The sequence below is a fragment of the Parasteatoda tepidariorum genome, chromosome 5 (assembly GCF_982258835.1).
Source record: "Parasteatoda tepidariorum strain Cologne lab strain chromosome 5, Ptep-v5.0, whole genome shotgun sequence".
Lineage (NCBI taxonomy): Eukaryota > Metazoa > Arthropoda > Arachnida > Araneae > Theridiidae > Parasteatoda > Parasteatoda tepidariorum.
In genome coordinates this window covers 96,477,873-96,493,575 of record NC_141759.1, presented here as the reverse complement: position 1 = coordinate 96,493,575, position 15,703 = coordinate 96,477,873, and the positions used below count along the sequence as shown (strand labels likewise).

Sequence of the window (15,703 nt, the reverse complement as noted above, 5' to 3'; positions counted from 1 at the left end):
CACTGTCTTGGCTGACCGCCCTCTTATAACCCTAAACTTTGGCGATCTGGTGAAATGGGTGATTGCCAAACGAAATCTATCGCCAACTGCTTGGATGCCCGCTTTTTGAACGTGATTGAAAATGGCGAAAATGTTTGAGCTGGAAAGATGTAACGAATACGCTAGGAAATACATATTTTTTACTACAATATTTTTATTCATGCAAAGTGATTTCTAGATACTGGACATTAGTATTGCAGCGCTTTCTGAATTAATATAAAATAGCTCTTGGTGTCGACATTTTTACTGGCTAGCATTGCATATTGCAGGTATCATTTTCATCACTTTTCTTAGCATTATTGTCGGATCTGTGTTTTTATTTAAAGCAAGAATTTTTGTTGTTAATTATAAAGATTATTTTTGTGTGTGTGTGTGTATTGAATATTATTTGAAAGGAAATATGAATGACAAATAAGTTATAACTGTAATAAAACAAGGTTGGATGGAAACCACTTTTTTGTTTCTTATGAGTAAAAGGTTAAATTAATAATATTTTGCACCGTGATTTTAAGGTACGCATTAAAATTATCAACTTTTCTTGTATGAATATGCTTTAGTGGTATTAAAATAAAAATATTGATTCACATTTTTTTCATTGTTGGTTTTAAAGATTAGTTTACATGTGTTAAAGTTCTCTGTTTACATATTTTATTATTTGTTTGATGCTTCTATGATTACATTACTACTATAAATGATTTTTTTAAAATTTAGAATAATATTGAAAAGCACAAGTTGTATTGTAACACAAATTGTGCTTCGTGATTTGTATATTCAGTTGCAATGCTTCTAGTTTAGTTCTAGGTTGTTATCATCATCAGTTACATATGGAAATAAGGCTCCTGCATTTACTGAATTTCTCACAGTTCTGACCTGAGTATTGTCACGACTACCAGGTCAGTCTTGTTGAAAATCCAGTTTTGATCCTTCAGTACCTACAGAAATAGAAATCTAGGTGAACCAAATGAATGTTATGAAGAAAACTGATTGGATTAGTATACATTTTAATTTGTTTTAATGATGTAGTTAATAGTACTAGGGTAAATTAGAGTTAATATATTATATATAGTTTACATTTCTTATTATTTGTGAGATTCTGCTTATTAAACATTACTATAAGTGACATTTTGAAAATTGATATTATAGTTTGGAATAATACGAAAGGAGTAGAATAAAATTTTGATGGTTGATAGGAAGCACAAATATGTAACAATTGTAATGTAATGATGTGTTGTTTTGTTATAGGTTGACTTTCTTATCAACTCATACAACGCATTATTTTAAAGCTCCTTCAACAACCTCAGTGTGCCTGTATGTCTGAAGTGGGAGTTATGTGTAATTTGTTAAATTACTTCTGTGTATTGAATTTTCTTGAATGTTATTTGAAAGGAAAAAGGAGTGACAAATGAGTTATAACCTTAATAATACAAGGTTGGAAGGAAACCACTTTTAAATTTCGTATGAGGAAAAGGTTAAATTAATAATATTTTGCACCGTGATTTTAAAATACCCAATAAAATTATCAACTTTTTTTGCATGAATATGCTTAAATGGTATTCAAATAAAAATATTGATTCCCATTTTATTATATTGTTGGTTTTAAAACTTAGTTTACATGTGTTAAAGTTCTCTGTTTACATATTTTATTATTTGTTTGATGCTGCTATGATAACATTACTACTATAAGTGATATTTTTAAAATTTAGAATAATATTGAAAAGCACAAGTTGTATTGTAACACAAATTGTGCTTCGTGTTAATATTTTTTTTATTCAGTTGCAATGCTTTTAGTTTTGTTCTAGGTTGTCATCATCATCAGTTACAAGTGGAAATAAGGCTCCTGCATTGACTGAATTTTTCACAGTTCTGACCTGAGTATTGTTACGACTGCCAGGTCAGTCTTGTTGAAAATCCAGTTTTGGTCCCTCAGTACAGAAATAGATATTTCTAGGTGACCCAAATGAATGTTATGAAGAAAGCTGATTGGACTAGTATACATTTTGACTACTTGAAAGTAATGTTGATTAAAATAATGTTTTGAACATTTTAATTTGTTTTAATGATATAGTTAATAGTACTTGGGTAAATTTGAGTTAATAAAGTATATAGTAGCATTTTTTTATATCATCCTTTTTTTTATATTGTGATTGATTAACTCAACACCTTAGTACATTATCTCTCTCTTCTAATAATAAATGTTTTTAAAAAAGTTAATTAAAAAATTTTAAAGCGCAGAATATAGAAGTGATGGAAATATAAATATTATTCTATTATAAACTTAATAACTAGAGTTGATTTGTTATAAAAAGCAATGAAAAAAAAACAATTTTTTTTTTCGGGTTTACCCTGATCTCAGTGTAAAATCATTGAGATCTAGTCATATGGCTCTGTTTTCCTCTACCCCTATAATGGCTCTGGTATTGCAATATAAATAGTATTTTAGAATGTTTTGTTTCATTTTATTACATAAAGTGTCTTAACATTAAAAAGAAATACCAGCACTTTTGTAATTTCAAACATGATTGTTCTAAACTGTTGTCAAATTTTTGTCGTTTTGTTTTCAAATTTTTGTAGCATGCCTATCATATTTATATCTTGTAATCTAAAACTTTCAAAAGTTAAATAGGCGCCTAATAAATATTTAGAATTATGAATGAAATGTATGACTGTCACTCACATCGAAAAGTATTACTTTTGGTATTTTATTTATCTTAACTGCTTTTAAAGAGCTCCTGTAAAAGAAGAATTTTACATTTTGTTCATAGACTAAAAATTTTATTTATTTAATTTGTAAAATGTACTGGATTTTTCTTATAATGTAGGTAGCTGTGGTATTTTTGATCCAAATGTATGTCTAAATTGTTTTCATTTTATAATAAATAAATGATTTTTCTACTGACTTAGTCTCTCTCTCTTCCTTTTTTTTTTCTCTTTGTGTTTACTAAAAAAAATTTATAAAATGAAGAGGAATACTACTTTTAAACATAAATTGAATTTTTCTAAATATACTTAAAAGCTTAACTTCATAACTAATTAAATTAAGTTTTATAAAAGTAATCATAATTGAAATACACTATGAAAATTAAATTATAACAGAACATTTCATGCACCAAAACATGTAACTGCTTTATAGTAGTACATAATCAGGGCTCAAAGTAATCCTTAATTTCCTTTAAAAAAATAAGATAAAGAATTAATATTGATATAATTATGATAGTATTCTTAATTATTAAACATTTCCATAGATGTCCCGAAATTTTTGTGATTTTAAAATTTTGTTGAAATTAATAGGGAGAAAAATTACTATTTATCTAAAAAAATATTGAAGAAATTTCATGAAACAAAATAAATAACAAAATGAACTACGAAGTCTTCATAGCTCTCAAGTACGATATTAATCTACTTCCAGTATTAGAGACAATTACTCTTAAATTGATAGCATATTCGATGTGTGAGAGGAATATAGAAAAATCTCTTACCTCACTACTCCCATCATACTCTACTGTTTCTCAAAAGAAAATCCTCGTATTTTGCTACAATTTAACGATTTTCTATATTTAGGCAATTTTATTCTCTCTTTTGTGAGAAAGAAAACACATTTTTAAGAAATATTTCTTTTTTCACTTAAGTACAGGAACTACTAAAACTATTAACAATTGAATATCTGCGAATTCATGTTAGCATTGTACAGTGGACCAAAAAAAAAAAAAAATTATAATAATAATAACTTTCCCTCATAACCACCCTCAATAACTTTCGTTCTAATGATCTGATTTTCACATACTAAGTGTCAATCTTAATGGTTCCTGAGGGTGACCTCATATATGAAAATTATTTAGTGCTAACTATTAAGTTTCGAAATCGGACACAGAAACGTACTTTCTCTGAATAAAAAAAAATTTTTTTTGCATATTTGGATATTTATCCGTTTGTTTATAAATTATTCATAATTTTAATTCGGTTTTTTATAAGTACTGAATGGTCAATACTTTACTGTAGGTAAAATTTTACAACTCATCATAGGTCGTAAAAACCAAATTACTTTTAGGCAAACTATAAAAAATAATAGGCTCCATGAACTTTTATTTTACAAAAAAATCTGAAATGTAGTTAAACATAAATTTACAAAAAAATAGAGGGTTCGTTTAAAGAGTTAATAATGCAAATAGTTTTGGGAAACTAATTTTTTTTTTGCAACAATACATGAAAAATTTAAAAATAAAATCAGATGCTGATTACAATTTAATACACTTAAGTAATAAGGAATTTATTTCGAAATATATATCTTTAAATTACGAATTTTCAACTTAAAAATACAATTTATTTGCCTCAAATGCCATGTTCTAGCTGTATAATACGACATATTCAATACCCAACTAATTTCTGTGATGGATTTTCCATTTTTATATAGTGCCACTATTTTTTCTTTTAGAATGTATGAGCAGTGGAACATTATTTTCTCTACTAAAATTAAATTCAATTAAAATTAGTGAAACTCCAATAAAAACTTGCAAATCTCTAAATAATCTACAACGGCAAAACTCAACGAAAAACTCTAAGTAAAATTTACTCTGCAATTTAATAGAACCTTCAGGACATAGACGTCAATTTTTGGCGAATTTTAATTTTTTCAAAGATTTGAAACTCTTTTTATTTATTTTCTTAAATTTGAAATTTCATTTAGAAAAATTAAGTTTTTATGCTTGTAGTAGTCTGTATCTTAATATTTTAACAGGACTTATATTGTCCTTAATAAATTAAGAAAACTGTAGCATTAGTGTCGTAATTATAAAGTTAAAATTAGAATTTGAAAAATCACAAATTTCGTTACCACGAATTTACAAGTTTTTGAAATTAAATATTGAATGTTGTGGTGAATATACACATAATAAAATACTTCTTTTTAGTTTTGCTGCCACATGTTTAACTTCTTAAGGACCTAGATGGCTATTTAGCAAGAACTGAACAGGATAGTTTATCTCCATTACTATAGCCAACCAAATTAGCAAAAACTTATTTACAACCATTACCTATTTTTCGTTTTTAATATACTTCGAACCTATAAAAAATTGAAAATTATCTTACTTCCAATGTAACATAAACTTGTTCTATCTTTCAAAGAGAAAAAGAAATACTGAAATGCCAGCAAAATATGACATGTAAGAGGATGATACTGAATTTTATTGTCAAATCTAATTTGTTCCGACTTATAACAATTTTGTCAGAAAAAATCTGTTGAAATATTAAAATGTTGCAAGTTATATATCTCACATTCTGATTTTATAATTAAAATCAGAATTTAAAGCAATATAATTAGCTTTCCAAAACATACTGGTTAATTGATTTAATAGCCTTCATTTGATTATTTGTGTAGATTAAATTACGCAGATTAAACTTATATTTAACATAGTAGAGGAAAGAAATCTCTACAGTTGTCAAAACTGCTATTGAAATATGTGAAATGTTGCAATAAGTTTTTACTGATCCATTATTGAACTAATAAATGAACACATGGTATAACAATCAATGCTGTAATAAAAATTAAACTTCTCCAGAGATCTTGATAATTTTATTTTATCCTTCTTGATTACTTTATGAATTATTTTGAATAAATTATACATTAATGCAGTGATTCTCAACCACTGTGCCGAGGCACTTTTGTGTGCCGCCAAATTCTTAAAATGTGCCGCCAAATATTAGAAATGATACAATAAAAATTATAATGCTTTTTTTTTATTACGAGTAAAGTTTAAATTAAAGAAAAGCGCATATGCATAATATTATATACATATAATATTACATAATATACTTTTTATAATTTTTCCACGTTTTAACCGCGTGAACATCTTTGTCGGCAATTGTCTTGTCTCTGACAGTCTTAAAACAAGAAGAAAGAGTTTAAATTGTCTTTGACAAAAAATGTTGAAATAAATAGAAAACTTAATGACTATTAAAATTATTAATTAACAAAAGAAAGAAAGCTAAATATTAACTTTCAAACGGAAATAAAAGCTAATCATTAAAGTAAGCTATGCAATTTATAATTCTAAAACAAAAATTAACAAAGGATAAATGACAAAAATAAGCTAACAATTAATAATTAGCAATAAAACTAATTAACAAGAAATCACAAAAAAATAACAATTAATGTAAAAAACTAACAGTTAATAACAATAGAAAACAAGCTAACAATTGATAACTAGCAAAAAAATAAATAACTGTTACTAACTAATAAAAAATTTGTCGAAAGAAATAATTAATCCCTTAATAAATGTGCTCTTGTAGTACATATTATTTTACTTCGCATTCAAAATTATTATCACAAATTATTTAACGCAATGTATTATAGGTAGGTAAACAATTTTAAAACTAATTCTTTTCATTGTGTGCCGTCAAATTTCAAAATCGTTAAAAGTGTGCCGCCGCAAAAAAAAGGTTGAGGATCACTGCATTAATGTCTTATCTGCAACCAATATTTTCTTATTTATATGGAATATGCACAAAACAGAAAGACATAACAACACAATTAAAAAAGAAAAAATGATTTTAATTTCTTTATTTAGTATTTAATTTGGCCCTAAAGTGTGACTTTACATATTTATAATGAGAGAAACACATTTTCAGTTTTGCATTATGATTAAACTTGGTCATATAATACACGAAAAAGATTTGCTTGAATTTTAAGAAACATATTATTTTACTTTGATTAAAAAATATAACTTAATGTGTTCATTTATATTAACTCAATTTAGAAGTTAAACGCCAATTTTTAAGCTGAAATAGTTTATTTACATGAATATCTAATTTTAGAAAGAGATATTCTATCCTTATAACTTTTTTTTTATATCTAAATAAAATTTATCTGTTAGATAAATATTAGTTCAAAATAAAATCAATTATATATTGTCTATATAATCTTTTCTGCATTGATCTTATTTTCTTTAAAAAAATTTTTTTTTTTTAAATTCAGTAAATTTTTTGTGGGAAAAAAACGAGGTAGTTATTCTTTAGAGAATATAACCTATAATAGTTAAATTTATTCCCGTTTTGTGCTTTGCTCAAATGATTGTTCCAATCGTATACAGTTTATTAACTTTACTAAATTAAAATAACAATAGTTATTACTTAGTTAGATTAATAGTTATCTATATAACAAATTTATAACGAAATCGCGTAAATATTAAAGGAGTTATCAAATACCAGAGTTTTCAAAGTACTTAAAAAAAATTAATTAAACATTTCTAAAATCTTGCTTTATACATCTCAGAATGCATGCAAAGAATTCTTTTATCTCTAAATAGTACAAAAAATTTCTCAAAATTTCATGAAATTGACTTACATAAAGAATAGAAGAAATTGAATGAATTTGCAATCCATAGTAGTAAACTTGACATTTAGTGATAATCAATATACGTATATTCATTTCATTTACAGATCATTTGAATATAATATTAGTTAATGAACTCACTGTTAAGTGTCATAGTACTGAGATAGAGTTGCGGAAACATACATTATAGTTTTGAAACAAATATTTATCACTCTAACACAAACCACCAGAAAGACTGCATGAAATATTAGATTTTCACATGCTTATGTAAAAACTGAGATATGTTTTTATCTTGAAATTATATGTAATTAAATTAAATAAGTGGCAATGAATGATTTAAAAAAAGAAAACGTAACACATTATTAAAAAAAGAAGGAAAAAAAACCAAAGTATTTACGCATGATATTGATTACTTTTTTTTTCAAACCTCTTCTTAACGTACTTTATGAATATTCAACTAATCATCTAAATAATAATTTTCTAAGAAAAATTACGATCGCAACAGAATTACATAACTGGGTATAAAATATTATACGGCTAAATTTCCGAAAGCAAATATAGAAGGAAAAAAAAATCTATGCACAGAAATCAATACTATATGTACCTTTGTACTATGTTAGCACTTTGTTGTAAAATACCTTGATAAGTATGAATACTCTTTAATTCGTTAGAATCCGGAAGAAAGAAAAAGAGAGTACATATAGTATATTTATTTGATTTGAATTAACTCGCATGAGTCTGAAAAAAAAAATACCCTTGCAAACCTTTCTTGCAACGATTTTTAAAAATAATTATTAGACGATTTCACCACTAATTTAAAAAACATATCATCAAAGAAAGCTCTTATTTTATTAAGCATTCAATTAATCCCTTCACCTCAGTTAATAAGTTCATTGACAGTTAGATTTTTATTGGATGTCATTGATACGTGACACCGATATGGTTGACACTGAGATATGATCACACACAAAAGTATCAAATTTAAATTAAATAACTGCCATTTTTGAAGAAGATAATTCAGTTGTTCTCTAATCCGGGCCGTTAATATATATTTTACGAATCCTTATAAGTAATGGAATAAAAAACGTGTGTAGGGATCAAATTAATATTTAGGAGAGAAAGAACGCAGACACGCTGCTGAACTTTGATCAAAAGCATGATATAACGAGGTTAATTAGAGATGAAGGATTAAAATCATCTGAAATTATTTTTATCGATAACAAAGTTTTAAGGCGTTTGTGATAGAAAGTATATTTCAAAAAAATCAACAGGTATTTTTTGTCTCTTCCTGACTCAAAGAACATTTGGTTAGAAATTTTTTTTTCTCCAGATATTTCAATATACATATATCAGATATTTCAAAATACATATATCAAATATTTCAATATAACATACTAGAATAAGTTATTAGTAAAATAATAAAATCATAATACATATATCAGATATTTCAATATAACATATATCAGATATTTCAATATAACATACTAGAATAAGTTAATAGTAAAATAATAAAATCATAGGAACCCGAGTACTTAAGTTTTTTAATTTTAACAATGTAAAAAAAGTTCATGTTTATTTTATCATTTGGATATTTTCGCCATTACAAATACATACTATTTGCTCGAATTTTATTTTCAGATGTTGACAAAAGACAACCTGATGAACCGTCAAATTTTCTAACAGTAATGTAGAAGAATCATTTTTCACTTAAAAAAAAAAAAAAATAATGGTAAGAAGGGAAGCAGAAAATAAATCAATTTATTGAATCAAAATATACAGGCAAGTTCATCATAATTCCAAATTCTGGACGCATCAGTTTTATAATAAAGCATTTACTCTGGTTTTTGGAGTGGTTAATAATGGTATAAATATTTTTCTTCCTTGCTTGAATAAAAATTTGAGAAAACAATCATATTTTGCATTATACGTGAAGGGAAACCACGAAAATATCTTTCAGATGGCTTGATTCCATTTAGAAGTTCAGTAATCGCAATGAATTTTTTTTATAATGAATCATTTTTCAGCATCTTTGAGAGACTTCTTTGTGACTATAACGAGATGTTCTTCAAATTTTTGTAGTTTTTAACCGAAAATCAAAGTAACTCGCTATTTTAGTATCGGAATAAAACCATATTTACGTTATAAAAATAATTATGTTTATAAAAATAATTAAGTTATAAATAAATTATAGTTAAGTTAAAATAATTAAGTTAATTAATTATTTTAATTAATTGATAAATTAATTAATAAATTAATTTTAATTAATTAAGTTAAAATAATTAAGTTAATAAATAATTAAGTTAATAAACAATTAAGTTGTAAAAATAATTAATTATAATCAAGATTAAATTGAAATTAAAATTATCAAATTTCGCGTTATACGCTATGAAAAACAGACAAAAATGTTTTTCAGATTGCTGCTATTGGTATATAAAATAAAATAATTTGCAATTTAAGTATAGGAGTAAAATTATAAATAAACATTTTTTCATTATTATTATCCTTAATAGATAGGGTACCATCTTTCTGAACAGAACGAAAAGCTCTTCTTATTAACTCAACCCAGAAATCAAAGTGTGAGCTTTTTTATTTTGTGAATGTAATGAAACACCCTTATTATACTTAATCCAATTCAGAGATCAAAGTAATTAACAATTTAAGTATCAGAATACAATCAAATTCATGAAAGTTATAAGAATAATTTATTTTAATGAAGATTAAGTTAAAGTAATCAAATTTGTGTTACATGCGAAGGAAAACCACGAAAAAGTCTTTTAAATTGCTTAATAGTAATAGGTTTCCAGCTTAATGTTGATTATCGCAATAAAATTATTTTTTAATAATCAATAATTTTTTTTATCATCTTTGATAAATAGTAAATGCTGTGAAATGCTCTAAATTTTTTTTGTACTTTTTTGAATTTTTGTAGGCAACCCAGATATCAAAGTTACTTGTAATTTAAATACAGGAATAAAATTATATTTTGAAAGACTTTTTGAATGAAAATAATTAGAATTTAGATTACGCACAAATGAATATCATGAATAAGTTTTAATAACTAACTAACTGAACGCTAACAGGCAATTATGAGACTCTATCTCAGCAATTATTAACATTTTCCAATTTATTGTTCATCATGAAATTAAATGCTTTGGGCAGCTTAGATTGCTTATAAAACTGTTCTATTTTATTTTAATCATTTTATTAATTTTTTTAGTTATTTTATATTTTTTATATATTTTTAATAAGCACTTAAATTGTTTTTTTTTTTTTTTTTTTTTTATTTATTTCAAGTATTTGAATTTCAGAACAATATAAAAATAAATTTTTTAAAATACATTAATTTTTTCATTTAAAATTTACAAATTATAAATCTTTAAAAAAAATGTGATCAGATTTTTCTGGCACAGTGACAGAATGTTATTATTTATCATAACAATTTATGAAAATCAAATAAAAAAAAATAGAGATCAGTGATGTGTCCAGTGTCAAAGTTCACCCTGACATCTGTTTGGTACAGTGATTGATCTTTCCATCTTTATGTCTTTGTTTGAGTTACACGAGCAAAGGAGGGGATACAAGCGTCTATATTCTTTGTCTACGAAGTACTTAGATTGGTTTGAATAAATTATCAAACTGAGCATGCGCGTTATTAAAATTGCGCCAAACAAAAATGCTAAAAACGCCATTCTAGTAAACCTGACAAAACGATGAAGAGATAACGATGAAAACGATGATGTAATCGACCAATCAAATGCCTCTATTTATTAAAAAGGCGGTCAGCCAAGCAACAGCCATTTTGTTTTCCTTTGCGAAAAAGATATGAAAGCTATAAGCTGAAATATTATCGAAACATACAAGTTTCTTACTGGATTTTCATCCCAACAACCAGTAACCAGTTTATCAACAACAACATGGCATTTGCGAAGTTAGGTAGGTTCGTAAATTATTTTTGTGGGAATTTAAATTTCATAAACTAATTAAAATAAGTTAGAGTATAGAATAGGGTGACCCTTAGATAAGGCGCTGTAACTTAGAGCTTTTACTGTTTACAAAATCTTCCATTTTCATATTATTTCTCATTGTTAGAAAACTTCACTTTTAAGTCGTATTCCCTGTGTTCTGAACGGACATAAAGAATTGCCACAATGAAAGAGCCATACTATTGTGAGCTCTCATCTCAAAATCTAATACAACATTCATCAAATTATAAAAATAAATAAGTTTTTTAAAACAATAGAACTAAGATATTTTCTATTTCGCCCGCGCAGTAGAGGCTGTAGCTAGGATTTACTGCTCCCAGGGACAAAATTAGTTTTTGTACTCCCTTGCAATATGGGGTAGGTCTTAAATGTGGACTTAACATGAAAATTTTGAGTTTTAAATATAAATCTACCTCACTTGTCATTTTTTAAATTTATTATTATATTTACATTGGAATTTGTTATTATTTTTACATTGAATATGATTTTGCTGCTTTACATAGAGTTTTTAAGACAATTTAGCTGGATAATTGCACACATTTAAGTAAGTATTCAAGTCATTGCTGCAGCTTGATTTCTTTTTAAGTTGGTTTTCTTATTGAAATAGGTTTTACGAAAACTCATAATACACCTCACTACTCCAAACAGTTATTTCCTATTTAATACCCATTTCTAGAGAAGGTAACCTGTCTTTCTGACTCGAATAAGTTCTTTCATTGAAGTTCTGATACTTTTTTTTACTTGTCTTTTTTGATGCAACGAAAGGATCAGAGATCCTGGACTGCTATTCATAGGCATTTGCAGAAATTTTCTCAGGAAAGTGAAGGATTGATCTAAGAAAATTATTCTTTAACACGTTGAGTGCCGCATCTGTCATTGGTTACTGACACTGAACTTTTTCTTTAGATTGCAACAGCCATGACTGACACTGTAAAATATGATAACTATAATATGACAGTTGTAAATATGATTAAACTTAAAAATTTTACTTTAATTCATTTAAAAATTTGACTTAAGTTTATTTAACAAACAATTTTTGATAAGAACCAACAACATTTTACAACATTAAAAAAACTTAGAAAGAAAAAAATGACACAAATCAAGTTTTCTTTAAAATTCTTAAGTTCAATATGGTGTAAGCACACACACACACACACACAAAAAAAAGTAGTTTTAGTGTTACTTTTCAATGAAAGAATTTTTTTTTTTGTCATTATCCTTTCATTACCAAAAAAAAAAATAATAATTATTAGTTATTTATAGAATTGAATTTTTTTAAAAAAGATAAATTTTGTAGCGAAGATTCTATTGACATAGATTCTGCAACAAGTAATATTATATTTGAAATAAAGAAGCCTCTCTCCCTATTTTCCTTTTGCCAGTTCTCCTGTATTTAATCATTTAAAATAGAAAATATAACTTAAAGATCAGAAAGCTATATTTAATAAAATAATTGTCATATCTATCAGCATTTGAAATGAAACATTAATTGCTACTTAAGCTGATTCTGAAATACACTAAAATATAGCTCTTTATTTTCTTCTTTTCAGTTCTGTCTGGAAAATAAATTATGGCAGAGGTCACAGCTTCCAACAAAATCAAACCTTTGAAAATTGGGGTTCGTTTCAAACAACCTGCTATAGTGCTTCTCTATCAAAGTGGTGCCACATTTAGAAAAAGAATCATGCCAATTCGTGGATTGAAGAAAAACAGCTCTGTTGCTTTGATTGCTAGCGATTTGAAAGACCACCACGAGAAGTACCTGCAGAATGTACCAGATTTCAAAGTAGAAAAGATGTTACGACTCATCCAGAATGACATGAAAGGTTTAGACTTGGAAGAAAGCTTGCAGGAGCTTGCGAAAGAATTTACCATCGATCCTGATCAAAATCTTAATGACGTGGATGATTTCACATTGAGAAAGAAAAAAGAACTTATGGATGTAAGCTTCGAAAAAAATAGGAAAAAACCCGGTGATCCCGATTTTCAGTATGATATTGAGGTAGACTTTTCCGCAGAAGCTGGAATTGAATCTTCCATATGGGACTCTGAAAAAGAAGACATAGAATTCTAATAGAAATTTTAATGGATTGTTCACAATTTTAATGGATTGGATGATTTCACATTGAGAAAGAAAAAGGAACTTATGGATGTAAGCTTCGAAAAAAATAGGAAAAAACCCGGTGATCCCGATTTTCAGTATGATATTGAGGTAGACTTTTCCGCAGAAGCTGGAATTGAATCTTCCATATGGGACTCTGAAAAAGAAGACATAGAATTCTAATAGAAATTTTAATGGATTGTTCACAATTTTAATGGATTGGATGATTTCACATTGAGAAAGAAAAAAGAACTTATGGATGTAAGCTTCGAAAAAAATAGGAAAAAACCCGGTGATCCCGATTTTCAGTATGATATTGAGGTAGACTTTTCCGCAGAAGCTGGAATTGAATCTTCCATATGGGGACTCTGAAAAAGAAGACATAGAATTCTAATAGAAATTTTAATGGATTGTTCACAATTTTAATGGATTGGATGATTTCACATTGAGAAAGAAAAAAGAACTTATGGATGTAAGCTTCGAAAAAAATAGGAAAAAACCCGGTGATCCCGATTTTCAGTATGATATTGAGGTAGACTTTTCCGCAGAAGCTGGAATTGAATCTTCCATATGGGACTCTGAAAAGAAGACATAGAATTCTAATAGAAATTTTAATGGATTGTTACTTATGAAAATTGTTAATGATAGTTGCTTGTTAGAAGTGATGTCAAGCCCTGTGGCAGAATTGAGGTGACATGACGACATTTTTGCAGAACGTTACAGAGTTCTTGCAGTGAGATATTTCTTTTGTGAAGAAAAAATTTTGGTTTTCTTTTCTGCTGAAATTTACACGTAAAAATTTGAATTGTGTATATAGATAACCTCTTTTTGTTGGGTTCATTTTACGGCGATAGTATCGTAAATCCATGTAGTGGTTTCGAATGAATTTTTGGCAGTTATTGATTTTCACATGGTTTTCAATTATTCGACATGTTTCAGACGATATGAAAAATTCGATTGGTGCATTCCAGTATTTACTTCTTAAGGCAGCCATTCTTTTTTTTTTTTTGGCAATTATTGCTTTTAATTTCCATACAGTTTTTAAAATCCGACATTATTTATTACAACAATTAAATTTTGAAACGAAACACATATTTCAGTAACCCCTTTTTGAAGAGTCCGATTGTTTCCAATCGATCTGTTTTCCGGTGTTTGCTGCTACAGACTTCATGATTTTTAACTATTTTTTTTTCAATGTGAAAATGCGATAAAGGAAGTAATTAGTACATTTTTCTCTTCCACAAAATGCGAGAATATAGCTCATAATATTAGAATAAAAAAATATTGCATAGTTAATGAAAAAAATTATATGTTTTTTTTCTTCATAAATACAGCGTTTTTATTACATTAAATTCGTAACATACATATTTTTTATTATTGAAAGTATCTTGCAGAAAGATATTAGTGCTAGAGAGTGTTGCCACAGAAAACTCAAAAAAATTCTGCCACAGGGGTGTCAAGTACAGAGAAAAGAAACATGCGAGCTTGTAGCTGAAAAATTAAATAAAACTACGCTGTTGCCTTAGTTTCCTGTGATCTAAAAACTCATCACGTGAAGTATCTGTACAATGTACCAAATTTCAAAGTTTTTATGAACCATCCACTATATTATGAAGCGTGTGGATTTAGAAGAATGCTTGCAGGAGCTTGAAAAAAATTTAGTACTGATCTGATGAAAATCTCAATGTTGTGGCTGATTTCATTTTTAAAAATCACTTCACTTTGAAAGAAATCACAAAAATTCTGATGATCTAGATTTTCAATATGGTATAAAAATACTTTTTTTTTTCAGGATCCTCAATTAAATTCTTCATATGGAACTCTGAAAAAAAAATTTGGTTTTCTAAAAAAAAGAAGGGAAAAAAAGTATTTTATTTCTAGTAATTGCACTCAATATTTAATTAACCAATCATTTCTTAAAAATTCAATAATTTAATTGTTAAAAAAATGATAATTGCTGAAAAAAAAATTTTATGATCAAGGTTATGATATTTTTTAAATAACCATAGACAAGTTTAAGTTTGTAAATTTTCTGAGTTGAAATGGTAATTTTTTTTTATTTAACCCAGACTCTGCCATGGCACATAAGTTTTCTGTCCTCAAGTGCCTATATTCACAAACTTGTATGTTCTGTAAAGCATTTTTAATCCATATTATGTTATGTGTAAATCTTTTAAATTAATTCATATTAATGTTTTGCCAGTAGTTCACAACTCCACAATCTGCCATGAAGTTCCAAGTCGCCACTAGGCAGAT

General features: G+C 26.8%; 1 protein-coding gene and 1 long non-coding RNA gene across 3 annotated transcripts; one reads left to right on the top strand and one right to left on the bottom strand.

The window, feature by feature from the left end:
- Nucleotides 1–664: 664 nt before the first annotated feature.
- On the bottom strand, nucleotides 665–9,977 carry LOC147809890 (uncharacterized). Its single transcript, XR_015433854.1, has 2 exons — nucleotides 7,968–9,977; nucleotides 665–971 (listed from the first exon to the last, which is right to left on the bottom strand). It is a non-coding gene; the product is annotated as an uncharacterized LOC147809890 (long non-coding RNA).
- A 1,213-nt stretch (nucleotides 9,978–11,190) lies between these two features.
- LOC107452536 (centrosomal protein of 19 kDa) lies at nucleotides 11,191–14,019 on the top strand. 2 transcript variants are annotated; one of them, XM_016069026.4, is made up of 2 exons: nucleotides 11,191–11,296; nucleotides 12,897–14,019. In XM_016069026.4, the coding sequence occupies exon 2, from the start codon at nucleotides 12,917–12,919 to the stop codon at nucleotides 13,418–13,420; it is 504 nt and encodes a 167-aa protein (XP_015924512.2). In that variant the 5' UTR covers nucleotides 11,191–11,296; nucleotides 12,897–12,916; the 3' UTR covers nucleotides 13,421–14,019. The 2 variants fall into 2 exon arrangements, with proteins under 2 accessions (XP_015924512.2, XP_071041271.1); XM_071185170.2 differs by lacking the exon at nucleotides 11,191–11,296 and adding an exon at nucleotides 11,679–11,703.
- Nucleotides 14,020–15,703: the final 1,684 nt, after the last annotated feature.